This window comes from Poromitra crassiceps, assembly GCF_964638095.1.
Source record: "Poromitra crassiceps genome assembly, chromosome: 10".
In the NCBI taxonomy this organism is placed as follows: Eukaryota; Metazoa; Chordata; class Actinopteri; order Beryciformes; family Melamphaidae; genus Poromitra; species Poromitra crassiceps.
Window position 1 is genome coordinate 3,533,672 of NC_139631.1, and position 15,030 is coordinate 3,548,701.

The window sequence follows — 15,030 nt, forward strand, 5'->3', positions numbered from 1 at the left end:
CTTCAGGCCTCTGTCAGGCCCAGTCAAAGCCTCTGTCAGGCCCAGTCAAAGGCTTCAGGCCTCTGTCAGGCCCAGTCAAAGTCTCTGTCAGGCCCAGTCAAAGGCTTCAGGCCTCTGTCAGGCCCAGTCAAAGTCTCTGTCAGGCCCAGTCAAAGCCTCTGTCAGGCCCAGTCAAAGGCTTCAGCAAGGGTGCAATAAGGACATGGAGAGGCCAGGGTGGAGCTGAGCAGCCAAACAAGGTGGTGCTATTGCAGTGCTGCTAATACCCACAAAAGGCCCATTGAACAGGATAGCTCATGTCAGTGATTTGAAAATAAACCCAAGTTATTTAATATAGTGTGCCTAAAACGGGTTGGAATTAACAACAGCCACCATCCAAATGCTGTTAAATATATATAAATACCCCCCCCCCCCCCCCCCGAAATGGGTTCTGATCCACATCCTGAATACTCATGCATGCCAGCACACATTTGTCGGGGCAAATTCTTCAAAATCTTGGTTGTCAAGTGTGTCTGCCATACCAGACACTTTGGCAGCTAACCAGCCAGGATTTGGAGGTTCTGTTTGTTTTGAAAAAGTGGGTTACTTAACTGGGTAGTTAGATAACTTCATTGGCTAATCAAGTTACCAAACATCATCCCTTATAAGGACTAGCCCCGTGTAACTATGCATCACAGTCTTCATCAGCTTAGAACTTTCAAAAAGGAACAAGTTAAGTAATTTAAATAAAGGGGAATGCCGCCATTTTTCAAGAGTAAAAAAAAAAAGTCTTTCTCTATATCCTTTGGGGAGTAGACATGTGATCATATGCAAAAGGTGTCAGGGCTAGAGGCCCAGCTGGCTCAGTGGATGTTTGGATCTGAGACCTGGCAATTTGAATGCAAACTTAGAGCTTATTCGTCCCCATACAAACAAGCCAATACAAGCATTTCACTGCTGCGCTGCACTACATCAAGCCCAACAGCAACAATAAACCTGCATGGCAGGACTGGAGAGGGAAGAGAAGTGCTCCGACTATCAGAAGTCTGACGCAGAAGGGAGTTCAGTTCCACAGATTTCTCAAATCAGACATGAAAACATGCCAAAAGGTGGGGTAAAAAAAAATCTCATGAATGGATCAATGTTACCTTGGTGACGGGACACATGCACACTGCTGTTCTTTTGTGCACATACATACAGCATTGCAGTGAAATACCTCCGACACACAATTATCTTTTCTTTTCGTTATCAAAACAGTCAACACTTCAGAAGTCACAATCTGCCTTATTTGGATGAGGATCACCAGGCCCGTGTCTTAGGTCCAAACTCACATTGTACTGAAAAGAGGGTGTGTCCAATTAGCATGTGAGGTATGTAAACTCCTCATGTGACCTGACCCAGCTGGACCTCGGGAACGGATTCAAAGTCTTACATCATCACAGTACTGCCCAAAGGGTAGAAAAAGTTTCACATGTTTTTGTTTTTTACTATGTTAAAGTTTGCAACACATTGTAAATAATGTGACTTATAATGGCTACATTTGTTGCACTTCTGAGGCTGTTAAAGCTATTAGGGTCCTTGTGATCAGGTTTGCTACTGTATAGTCCTCCATTGTTGGTATGTTTGATGTGTCAAGGTTTCTGTATAGACCTTATTCGATTGACGTCACTCACGTACGGGCACGCCCACCGCCGCCATTTTCTCCACATAGCGCTGCAGCTTTAAGTGACAACCTATGTGAGAGCAGCGTTTATAGGAAGCTAGCCGCCGTTAGCGTTACCTGTATCGTTCCAATTGTGTTCGGATGGTGACCTGCGTTAGGCCTGGCCGTAGTAATGACAGCAATAAAGTCCCCGTGGTTTGTTTCTATCTCTACCGTCCACAGACGTGAAGGGAGCGAGACTGGGGATACGTCAGCAGCACAGGAGATGTGTGGATAGTTAGGAGAGACAGGTGAAACTTTCTGACAGCTCCTCACAGCAAAGTCTGTTCACCTCGTTTTTTCTTTTGTTTATTATTACAGGCATTAACGGCAGCATACAAACAACAACAACTCTGGGTTTTTTATTGCTTTCATCACTATCGCTATTTTGTAACGGAACAGAGACGACAATAAGGCCGTTACTATAGTTGTCAGCTGCAGGACGGTATGTCAACAATATGGCGCTGTCCGGGGTTAGCGAATAAGGTCTATACTGAAGGAGTTTGCTATGACTGCTAAAAGAGAGACCGAGACAGTGGCTTGAACGCTGAATGTTTTGGACGTGTGTATTGTACTGTATGCGCACACATGCACGCACCATCTGGACTGTGATGAATGTACACAGGCCAAACTATTTCCTGAGGGTTTACGTAGGCTGTGAACTCTGTCTCCTTCACCTGCATTAATTCACTGAGCGATAGTCTCGAGGTCATCAACATGTCTCCTAAAGACAGGTGTGTGTGTGTGTGTGTGTGTGTGTGTGTGTGTGTGTGTGTGTGTGTGTGTGTGTGTTTTCACGACTGAGCCACAATGATGTCTTAAGGGTAGATTTGGCCAAACAATCTTTTGCTTAACACACCAACACTCCAATTATGTTGAAAATTAGATACATGACTGACGAGTGTCTCAGTCATATAAGGCTAGAGGCTATTCAGTGAAACTTCCTTGTGTGTGTGTGTGTGTGTGTGTGTGTGTGTGTGTGTGTGTGTGTGTGTGTGTGTGTGTGTGTGTTGGCCTCTGTGTTTGTGTTGCCTCCAGCCATCTCTCTCATGACGGTGAAATCGAACACCTCTGGGTCTCTTGACGTGCTGTAACTCAGTGGTAACTCGTTCCCGGATGGTTATGTGAAAACAAACCATCTGGCATGTCGGGTTAGGTTTGATGGACTCGAGAAAAATATATTTCACACCCTGAGTTGGTCCTGGTGCTGTAGTGGGAAGCTCCACCTGCCTTTGCTTTGTTTCTAAGCTTCCTCAAGGTGTTTTTGCTGGGGCAGTCATCTCTCTTGGTTCCCCTCATTCTCTCACTGCCTCTCTCCCCCCCCCCCTCTCTCTCTCTGCCTCTCTTCCTCTCTCCCTCTCTCTCTCTCTCTCTCTCTCCCTCCCCCCCTCTCTCTCTCTCTCTCTCTCTCTCTCTCTGTCTCTCTCTCACTCTTTCTCTTTGTATATGATTGCTTGCTGGTCCATTTCCAGAGAGCCTCCAGATGTTATTGCACCTGGCCTGCCAGTGATGGCCTGGAAGATGCACGATGATGTTTCAGGGTAATGAAATGAAAACGGACTGAATTAGACCTCGTCTAATAATAAATCAAGCCTGAAAATGGAAAATATTAAAATATAATTTAGATAGAATTTATTTACCCCGATGGGGAAATTGGCCCATTTCTGCAGCAAAGAGGTTGGTTGTTAGGCAATAAGGACATGAATAAGAAGGCATGCAAATGTAAGTAGACTATGAACATTACTGGATTTACAGATGGCTTCTTTTCATTTCGGTGTGTATTGCATATCAGATTGTACAAATAGGGCAGATTGACAGAACAGCCCAGAGCAGAGCATGAACACATGCAGTTCAGAGTGTCAAAGTATAGTAGGCATCATTTTTGTTTTGGGGCGTTGAACCACAGCTATATGCGGTGGTAGAGTAATGGAGCCACAGTTCTAGGGGAGGGGTGAGTCTGAGTGGACACACACCCCCACCAACCTGAAGTCTTCCCTGGGCAGAACCCAGAACGCTCCCCCTGCTCTGCAGCCTCCTGGATCGAGCCTGAAAAGGCCTTCTGCCAGCCTCCGGCTCAGCTAGTTCAAAATAAGGTCAGAAATTAAATGGGACCTGCGGCAGAGCCATTGGGTGCTCCCAGTGAGCTCTGCCTGCCTTGGGGAACGACTATAAATACTCATTGCTGGCTCATTTCTCATTCTTCCCCATCCCCCACTCCCTGTGACTGTTCCTGGGCCTGCGCCCAGGAGACCCCACTCCCTGTGACTGCTCCTGGCCCGCGCCCAAGAGACCCCACTCCCTGTGACTGCTCCTGGCCCGCGCCCAGGAGACCCCACTCCCTGTGACTGTTCCTGGGCCCGCGCCCAAGAGACCCCACTCCCTGTGACTGTTCCTGGGCCCGCGCCCAAGAGACCCCACTCCCTGTGACTGTTCCTGGGCCCGCGCCCAAGAGACCCCACTCCCTGTGACTGCTCCTGGCCCGCGCCCAGGAGACCCCACTCCCTGTGACTGCTCCTGGCCCACGCCCAAGAGACCCCACTCCCTGTGACTGCTCCTGGGCGCGGGCCCTGGACACCCCACTCCCTGTGACTGCTCCTGGAGACCCCACTCCCTGACTGCTCCTGGCCCACGCCCAGGAGACCCCACTCCCTGTGACTGCTCCTGGGCGCGGGCCCAGGAGACCCCACTCCCTGACTGCTCCTGGCCCACGCCCAGGAGACCCCACTCCCTGTGACTGCTCCTGGGCCCGCGCCCAAGAGACCCCACTCCCTGTGACTGTTCCTGGGCGTGGGGCCTGGAGACCCCACTCCCTGTGACTGTTCCTGGGCGTGGGGCCTGGAGACCCCACTCCCTGTGACTGCTCCTGGCCCGCACCCAGGAGACCCCACTCCCTTTGACTACTCCTGGCCCGCACCCAGGAGACCCCACTCCCTGTGACTGCTCCTGGCCCGCACCCAGGAGACCCCACTCCCTTTGACTACTCCTGGCCCGCACCCAGGAGACCCCACTCCCTGTGACTGCTCCTGGGCACCAGCCCATGTAGACCCCACTCCCTGTGACTGCTCCTGGGCGCGGGCCCTGGAGACCCCACTCCCTGTGACTGCTCCTGGGCACCAGCCCATGTAGACCCCACTCCCTGTGACTGCTCCTGGGCACCAGCCCATGTAGACCCCACTCCCTGTGACTGCTCCTGGGCGCGGGCCCTGGAGACCCCGCTCCACCTGTTCTCTATGGGGGACAGAAAGGCGATCGCTTGTTTTGTGTCAATTTAACACATACAAGACATGCAGGCCTGTCTTTGGAATTTGACTCGAAATTACTATTGTCAATGCAATTGTGTGTGTGTGTGTGTGTGTGTGTGTGTGTGTGTGTGTGTGTGTGTGTGTGTGTGTGTGTGTGTTTTGGGTAGGTTGTGTGTGTGTGTGTGTGTGTGTGTGTGTGTGTGTGTGTGTGTGTGTGTGTGTTTTGGGTGGGTAGTGGGTGCAGCTTATCTTCATGTGTTGGTTTGTGGATTACCTCGGTCTCCCAAAGGTAGTGGTGTGAAACGACATAGGGAACATTATACCATGAGAGTAATTACAGGTGACAAAGGGTTTGGTTCTCATAGATCACATATCACTCCTCTTTCTTTGAGTTTTTGTATGTAGTGGTAGGAAATCATGGTTGAATGATGATAGGCTATTGTGTTGCGCTCGTATACGTATATTGTCAGGTTATATAGTGTGTGGTCATGTAGCGTCACTCTGGCTCTCTTTTTATGTCTCTCTGTCTTTCTCCTCTTCCCTCCTCTTTCCCTGTTCAAGTTCAAGATTTAAAATCAATCAATCAATCAATCAATCAATCAATCAATCAATCAATTTATTTATTTGTAAAAGGACAATGGACATTAATCAACATTCAACAATGTAAATGTACCCGAGTTAGCCAGAAGGCAAATTTTCATCGGGAGTCCCTTTACCCGGTGTTGATCGGCATCCTAGAATAATAAAACCTGCAATATCGTCATCTTCGTCATCGTCGTCGTCTTCGTCATCATAATAATATCCCTTACTTCAACTTGATCATTATAGCCTAACCTTTGCTGGATTTTACTTAAAGTTCTATCAGTACATACATTTGCAATGTGGGTGACTCAAGTGGGAATTGTATCTATAATAACCAACCGTGTTGATTTAGCTTTGCTTCTCTCGCTAGTTCTTTCCTCACTCATGTGGTCATGTCTCAGTATGTTATGGATCGTCGTTTGCGTCAGCAGCACTGTTACAAGGAAATGATGAAACTGAAGCTTGCTGTAATGTAGGCCTAGCTATGAACAAACTTGAGTTCCTTCATCCTTATATTAATTGAAATACATGAGGTCAGTAGTCCAGTGCCAGTAGTAGTAGTAGAAAACGTTAATGTCCTCCAAGGAGGCAATTTGTTGTACAGCACAGTACATGAGGACACAGACACATTAAAATAACATACACAACATCCAGCAACACTCTAGCGGCCTTTTTAATGTATTTCATATTTTAGGTTTTTAATTGATGCAGTTATTCAGATGGACATGCAATGAGGATATTAGAATAAAATTGAATGCCTCGATCACATTACAAGCAGCCAATGGAAATGGGTGCAAGTCAAGTGCCTTGAGAACACATAATAACAAACTATTCTAAATTAGTCAATGAAATAACACATTATTCTGAGAAATTGCAGAAAGCTGCAGGCTGAAAAGGTTGAGAACCACTACTTAATTAACATCGCTAGTCCAGTGTTAGGATGAAACTACCTTTTACCATCTAGAGACAGAGAAAATATTGGCATCATTGGAGACCTATATCGCAGGCTTAATTAGTGTTGACATCACGCCTGCCTATGCAGACCTTCTGGGGGACATGTAGACCTTCTGGGGGACGGCCATTTTGTTGTGTTTAAAGATATTTTCTTGGACGAGCATCTTTAGAGCCTCCCTCCCCTGCTTCCCAACCAAAGCCCCCCGCCCCCCCCCCCCCCCCCCCTTCCTTTCTGCTTCTCTTTCTTTGTGGCCAAGCACAAAGGAGCTGTTATCCTTGGACTGCTGGTTGCCATGGCGCCAGCTCACTGCGACTTCCCCCCTCTCTGCATTCCCAAGTTCTGGTCCAAGTGGGTCGGGAAGTGGCCCGCTACTCTTGACCTAGCGCAACTTTAAGGGCCATGTCAGCACTGGATATATTCAACTCTTTACACTTCAAGTTAAATCCTCTATGTTTGCTCCCTAGCTCTGTACTCATTCGCAGTGTTGTTGATCGTTGCGCTCCAAATGGGATGCAGCTTGGATGGGGGGAAATGCAGGGTAGTAACTGTCCTGTTGAGTATGTCAATAATACAGGCATTGATCATTGTGATTGATTTGTCTTTGTGTGTTGTTTGTTCTTCTCAAGTTCCCTAATGGACTTAAATATTGACTTCCTAACTTGCTCTGTGAGTGTTTACACAATGTGTGTGTATGTGTCTGTGTCTGTTTAGCTCTGTGTGTGTGTGTGTGTGTGTGTGTGTGTGTGTGTGTGTGTGTGTGTGTGTGTGTGTGTGCGTGTGTGTGTGTGTGCATGCGCGCCTGCATGTCTGTCTATGAGTGTGTATACATTTATGTATTTGTGAGTGTGGATGTATGTGTGTCTTATGGCTGTTTTTGAGTGTGTGTGTGTGTGTGTGTGTGTGTGTGTGTGTGTGTGTGTGTGTGTGTGTGTGTGTGTGCGCGTGCGTGCGTGCATGCGCGCGTGTGTGTGTGTGTGTGTGTGTGTGTGTGTGTGCGCGCGTCCTCATGCCTCTCCTAGGAAGAGCCGTCTCATTCCAGTAAGGCGAAAGGGGATGATGGGATCTGTCAATTGATTTACTTTGGTGTCTCTCCCGCTCGCTCTCCAGGGTTTTTCTGAGTGGAATGTCCCTGTCATGATGTCACCGCCATGTCGCTCCCCACGCCCAGGTGACCAGGGAGGGCGTATCTGGCCATCAGCCAATCACAGGGGGAGCCCCAGTAGAGTCACTTCCTGTTCCTCGTCGGAAGCACTTCCTCTGAGGAGCCTCACACATCACTGACACTCCGCCCCTTTGGTAAGAAGAGAATTGAAGAGAATTGGCTCAGGTTTTTAGCCTTCCCGGCGATAAATTGATAGCGGTCAATCCACAGCCTTGGCATAAATCATAGATCTATTCATGGTGTTCCAATGCTGTCACATGCATTTTCCACCAATATGGCGCTTTACAATACACACTAGCCCATTGGCTGTGATTGTCATTTGATTTTTATCACTGCTGTTCATGAATTACAAACACCTGTTATATTCCTACCAAGATGGCCGTGTGGAGACATAACAGAATACTATGAATATGCATCTATACTGCATTAATGTTGCAGATAATATTGATTTAATGTTAACCAAACTAACATGTAATGCAACATTCAATGTCTCAACCAATTAGTTTGTGAAACCATTTCTTGTAACTTCTGATGTTTGAAACATTCCTCTGGGAGATGAAGCCAAAGTGTCGCTGTAGTTCAGCAAGCATGCATTTAAAAGCCAGATTTCTTCCATAGTACGTCTCCAAATCTCTTGCAATATAAAGCATTTAAATATACTTAATACTTAATATTAACTATATATAGGATTTTCACTGACACACCACCTAATCTTTGCCTCCTTTCTCGCCTGGCCATACAGTAGTTCCTGAGCCCATCCCTTCCAATCCCACTTCTTCTGGAGTCTCTGACCATTTCCTGTTTACCTATCTGGGGATGCGGGTGCCATCCTCTTGCAGTTGCCATGGAGACAGATGGATTCATGTGGTAGACCATTTTGGACACAACTTCCAGATGTTGTGCCAAATGTGGAGTGGCCAGACGGGCAGAATTGGATGGTCACAGAGGTGAGATGCTGTTCTTGGGTATAGTCTGATTAAGCCACAATAGATCACAGTTCATGAGACAAATTAGAACTGTATCTCATCTAAACTGCTTTTGCTAAATTCCTAAATTTGAGTACTGTAAAAAATTTGGTCTAATTTTCTCATATCATTATAGCTTAGTATGGTATGTTATTTGACTTGTGGATGTTATGTTGCCCGACTAGTAGAGTGTATCTGTCTGTCATGAATCGTAACATATTGTTTCTCTCAGGTGCTGTGAGGCTCATCTTCCTGATTCACACTGCATGACAGCATCACAGCAGGAACTATAGGACCTTCCTATTCCTCTGGAACGTCTTGCTCTGCCTCCTGGAACTTTCTAGGACCTACTTGACCGACATAGAAGTTAGTTGAGACTCTTTTGCTCACAACCGATAGAAACCATGCGGCACATTCACGTGGAGTTAGCCCGCAAAGAGGCTCCGCTAGAGCTTCCAGCCCACGAGGGCGACCTGCCTCCTCCTACAGCCCCAACACAAGGCCTAGACCCTGGTATCAGACCTGGGGCCCCCAGGCCCTTCGGCCAAGAGGAGCTGCGGCTCCAGAAGGTCTACCAGCTCTCCATCTTCTCCCAGTTGGGGGGTTTCTCCACCCCCACAGACCCCCACACCGAGGCGCAACAGAGGCCTGTGCGGCTGGGGGTGAAGAGGGGGCTGGAGGAGCCCCAGTTGACTCACAAGCGCCCCCACCTGGGGGACTCTATAGACAGTGAGATGCTGGAGGGCGGGGTGCTATGTGGGCCAGGCCCTGCCCCAGGTGTTGGGACAAGCTCCAGTGGGGCGGGTTCTGTCTACTCTTGCACACTGATGGAGCACAGAGACTCCGATGGGGGGCTGTCACCCAGGTCTCCACCCCTCTCCCCTAGCCACACCCCCTCCCGACGCCCCGCCCAGCACAACCACGACAGGCCCATTCCAGACGTGTTTGCGCCACTCTCTCCGAAATCACCCCCGATGTGCGACCCACACGGGCATCTCTGCGACCAGGGACACTCCTTGAGCGCCTCACCCAAGATCGAGCCATCTAACGGGGGGCGCACACCCACCTACTCACTGGGCAGCCCTGGAAATGAGAGCTGTGGCAACGGCTCATCTGCAGGTCAGCCTGGCTCCTACACGTACGAGACGTCTACGTACGAGACTCCCAGCCCCGCCAGTCCCGCCAGCTCCCCTGGCCCCTTCTCACCCCCACACCACACAGAGCTCCAGGAGCCGGGAGAGGCCACCGAGTGGGAAGCTGGGCTGGAATCCTCCCCGCCTGAGCGAAGTGCCACCCAGGTTGCCTCCTCTTCCTCCTCCTCCAATGGCCTGCCCTCCTGGGAGAAGACCCCACCCAGCAGTAACGGGCTCCGCTCATCCTCCGGAGGCCACTGCGCGGCCAAGAAGAAGCTGCTCTCCCCCAGCGACACGGGGGAGTCGTGCTCAGAGGACGAGGGACCCTCCACCTCCAAGAGGAGCCGGCTGGCACTGCTGGCCCCAGGGCTGGGCCTGGCCTCCTGTCGCAGCACAGACTCTAAGGCCGCCCCTTACTGGAACCACCTGCTGCCCTCTGCACGGGACCGGCCTAAGGTCAGCACACACACACACACACACACACACACACACACACACACACACACACAGGCTAAATGTCTGCACCGGCTACATTATGAGACATCGTCGGACTGTAAACGATGACGCTCTACAGCGCAAACCCCGAAATATGGGCCGTCTGTCCCAGAGTCATATTAGTCGTCCGACTGATCGACTCTGGGTGCCCAGATTGAAAACACAGTAACTGCTCCATTTCTCTCTCCCCTGCTATCATTCATAATGCATAGAACATGAAATACTTTGAATAGAAAATACGGAAGCCATCAGGGAGCCTTGACAGTCATGGAGGAGTAGCGAGGGATAGACGAAGAGAAAGAGAGATGGAGAAAGAGTAAAAGTGAAAGAATGAAGTGATGGCGCGCTCATTACCACCGCATGCTGGAACAGGCTGAGTAGCTCCAGAATAAAGCCCATTGAGGGAGCATCCATTGTTACCTCCCATGAGTGTGCTATGTCTCTCTCTCTCTCTCTCTCTCTCTCTCTCTCACACACACACACTCACACACACACACACACACACACACACACACACACACACACACACACACACACACCACCCCCTGCCTAAAAATGGTTCTGGAAGTGAATTAGCCATATCTGAATACAGGGAAGCCAGAAAGAGCTGCGTGTGTGTGTGTGTGTGTGTGTGTGTGGGAGGGGGGGTGACAAAGGGGGTCCATAGGTTTCATCTAGTGTAGGGATCACTGTGACTAGATGTTAGTGTACATGTGAGGGAGGCACAGACAGAAACGGGTAGAGCTGAGGAAAAGACAAGAAAACAAAGCGGGGATAGAGAGGACAGTGAAGGAGCAACGTACCGTGAAATAAACAGGAAATTAAAGGTGAGAAGAGATTTTCAAAAGACGTGGAAAAGGAAGACGAGGAGGATATTCTAAGATGGCCTCTGTGACTTTGAGCGACGGCGACGATGAGGCTCGGCCGAGCTGACAAAGAGCTCCGCGCTCTGTGGAGGGCCCGCGTGACCGAGGGTTAGCTAGTACCGCCGAGCTAACCGCGAGGGCGAAGTTAGCCGTGAGGGCAGAGCTAGCTAACGACGGGCCACCCGACAGCTGGGTGGCCTTTACTATGAGCGGCGGCCTGGAAATGGGGAATGTGTGTGTGCATGAGGGAACGTCCAGCATTCAGTGCAGAGTAAGTAAGAGGAGATACCTGACGTACACAGTTACATACATACAAGTTTCTCTCTTGACATCTGCAGCCTCACACATGCACACCGACACACACCCATGTCCATATAAGGTCCATATTATTTCAATACGGTATGTCATCATTTCCTGAGTAAGCACAGCAGATAATTATATTTGGATTAGTTTCAAGCAATTTACATTTCTCAGTGTTTCCTGTACAGATGTTCTGTGAGTAGCCAAGTGATGTGGAAGACATTTGTATGGAGGAAACTGTTTTTTTTTATTATTATTGTTTTTTCTTTCTGTCTTCAGAGTGCTACAGACTGCACTAGATCAGGGAGGAGGCTGAAAAGTGGGCTGCGGTTGAAAAGGTGAGTCCATCACCACACAACTTGTTAGACTCTTGTCTAAGTCTAAAACTACTTTTCCCACACTACTATCTTCTTCTTAAGTACAGATTAAAACAACTGATAATTGAAAAAAATTGGTAAAAAGAACGAGATAGCGCAAGTACATTACAAACTCCAGAAAGTGGGCGGGGCCAGAGTTTGTGTGTGCGTGCAGATGTGTGGATGGGTATGCGCACACAGGGCACTACCATGGCATTCTGTCGACAGACTGCAGGGAAGTAAACAAATCTGTTTGTTTACTTCCCTGCAGTGAATTGTTAGGTAGGTTTTTATGTTGGACTGAATTAAAGGCTCTTCTGTCTGGACTTCTACTGAGACAGCGCCGTGTGACGTACAGTGTTGGTTAAGTTCTAAGACAAATTTTGCTGTTTTTGTGTGCGTTTGTGGTTTTGAGCAGTCGCCAGCTGCGCAGCGGAAGACACACAGACTCCGGTCGTTCCACACGTTCCAGTTGGCCGTCATCTTCCATCAGCAGATCACTACTGGGCAACTTTGAGGTACAAAACTAACATCCAGATCATTTAGGTTAAAGTGTCCACCAGGAACATGTCTTGACAGTGATTGGCTTCTTTTTCCCTCAATATCTTCAATGAAAAGGACACAGTTCCTTCCAGTGGTGACAGCTTTTATTTTTTAGCGACCAGAGCACCAGAAGTTATTTCAACATTTAACAAATAACATAGGAGTTCAGTGCCAGCAACTGACGACGACTCAACTCATCCACCACCAATGTGTGTGTAGCAGCATCCACCTGGCTGATGCACAGGCAGCCAGATTGCGCCAGAACGCTCAGCACACATCAGCTACAGTATCGCGGTGGAGAGTTGAGGACTGAATGTGCCAGTTAGATAAAGAGGGATGATTAGAAGCAAGGCCTGTGTGGGAATTTAGCCAGCACACCGGGACTCTTGCGAAAAGTGCCGATGGGATCTTTATTTGTTTATTTATTTATTAAAAAGGATCCCCATTAGATGCTGCCTGGACGACAGCTAGTCTTCCTGGGGTCAAAGACAAAAACACATTACATGATAGACAATAATTAAAATACAAAAACACAAGGTAAAAGAACAGAAGAGAGAATAAAAAGCAAATCTAAGCTAAGACAGACAATAGCGTGGTCAGCTAGCCCTCTAGCTGGCCAAACCCAAATATTAATATATTGTGCGTACTACTCTATACATTAGAAAACAGAGAAGAGAAAGTGAAGTTACAAACATCATTGTGAGTGAAGATGGGATCTGAGCCTCCTTTTAAAACAAGCCCTCCCTTTATTGAACACAGACAGAGAGTTAGGGACCTCAGTTTAACGTCTCATCCGAAGGACGGTGCTCACTCACAGGACAGTGTCTCTGTCTCTGCCCTGGGTCATTGGGGAGATTATTCATGAGACCAGAGGGAAGGGCACCTCCTACTGGTCCTCCAACACCACTTCCAGCACCAGATGGTCTCTCCCATCACAGCCAGACCTACTTAGCTTCTCCATCAAACCAGTGATGTAATGCAGGAGCCACGGTGCCAGGAAATTATATTACAGTATTACAGTATTTTGGTACTTGATGAAAATATCTCCAATACATAAAGTACTTACTAAGGTGTGTACTGGCACAGCAAGTACCTACACAGTAATATTGTGTAGATATATAATATTGTGCAGATACGATGGTATTGATGTTAAGTAAAGTTGTAACAATGTCACTCGGCTCGTCACGATATGATGCCTCCAAAATATACTTCCCATTGCTCGCAGTGTCACTTTTGGCCAGGTGTGTTTAGATGCTGTGTTCAACACTGCTTTGCTTTCAATGAAAATAAATACATTCAATATGGAATTTTAGGTTGTTTCCAGGAGTTCCCAGGCAAGGCGGGGTGTTCTCCTGTTAGAGTTGAACAGGCTCTGGTTTGACTGTGGCCTCTCTCCTCCAGGAGTCCATGCTGAAAGGCCGTTTCTCCCCGTCGGGCCAGATCGAAGGCTTCACGGCGGAGATCGGTGCCAGCGGCTCCTACTGCCCGCAGCACGCCACCCTGCCTGTCCAGGTTACCTACTACGACATCTCAGAGCACAGCGCCCCCTCTCCCTTCCTGGTCAGTCTGTGTGGATGTGGTTTTGTCTCCGTTTATGTGTAGATGCTTTGCCTAGGTAGGATACACATACACACCAGAGATGCTCACAAGTCATTTTTTGCAAGTCCAAGTCAAGTCTCAAGTCTTTGAGGGGCAAGTCAAGTCTCAAGTCCCTATGGATGAGCGTTCTATCATCTGCTGCATGCCATCCAGTCTGTTTAGAACACTGCATAGCTAAAACTAAGGAATTCAAAGCATGTACCGGTACTGTATTATCCTCACTCCTTATCTATTAGAATACAGTAGCAGCAATGATTAGATGACATTAGTAGACATTTCTTTAATGTTAATGCACCAAACAAATAAAAGATAAAATAAAGAAAAATAAAGATTGTTCACAAGTCCCAAACCTTCAAGTCAAAGTCAAGTCTCAAGTCTTTGAGGACGAGTCTCCAGTCAAGTCTCAAGTCACCGTGTGTGTGACTTAAGTGCGACTCAAGTCCAAGTCTCAAGTCCAAGTCCCCATCTCTGATACACACACACACACACACACACACACACACACACACACACACACACACACACACACAGACACTTCTCATATTAGTAGATCGCACGTAAAGCGGCATAGCCGTAGCCAGCCAGAATTCTGCTCACACACACACACACACACGTACGGACACTTATCTAATTATAATAAGATTGGTAGATAAATAGATTCTGTGGTCATTTTTGAGGCTGTAGTTTTCTGCTGCTTCTGCTTGCAACCACTGCTCCTTTTTGCCAATGCCGTCTCTAGATGTTTGGCGTAGGATTTTCGAACTGCTCTTCTTGCCACGTCGTACAATTGTGTATACATGTGTCTGAGATGGACCTGCAATTTGGGAAGCGGCTGTTTTGACTCTGTGAAACTTAGTTGTCTCATGTTGCTTTGAAAACCCACATAATATAAACGTGATGACACTGCCAATTAGCATTCAACATAATAAGCTGTCTTTTTGTGATGTAGTTATTTCAGTCAGTCCTCTGTCATTTGGTGTTTGTTATTTTGTCTGTCCTCTGTACACTACACTACAATATACACTACCTATGTATATTTTACATGTATTTACCACTGCATTAGTTTGCTGCAGATGCATTGCATTGGAAATTTTGCAAGTTCTTTATCCTTTACATGTATTATCAGGGTTGCCACTGGTCTGGAAAGTATT

The 15,030-nt window shown here is 47.9% G+C and overlaps 1 protein-coding gene across 2 annotated transcripts in view; it reads left to right on the forward strand.

The window, feature by feature from the left end:
* atosb (atos homolog b) overlaps nucleotides 1-15,030 on the forward strand; it is a 41,106-nt gene that overhangs the window by 21,378 nt on the left and 4,698 nt on the right. For both annotated transcript variants that reach the window (XM_083643903.1, XM_083643902.1), the window contains exons 2-7: nucleotides 7,568-7,756; nucleotides 8,365-8,569; nucleotides 8,820-10,176; nucleotides 11,661-11,719; nucleotides 12,156-12,255; nucleotides 13,682-13,840. In XM_083643903.1, the coding sequence (XP_083500029.1) occupies nucleotides 8,992-10,176; nucleotides 11,661-11,719; nucleotides 12,156-12,255; nucleotides 13,682-13,840 (1,503 nt within the window). In that variant the 5' untranslated portion in view covers nucleotides 7,568-7,756; nucleotides 8,365-8,569; nucleotides 8,820-8,991. The remainder of the gene's footprint in view (nucleotides 1-7,567; nucleotides 7,757-8,364; nucleotides 8,570-8,819; nucleotides 10,177-11,660; nucleotides 11,720-12,155; nucleotides 12,256-13,681; nucleotides 13,841-15,030) is intronic.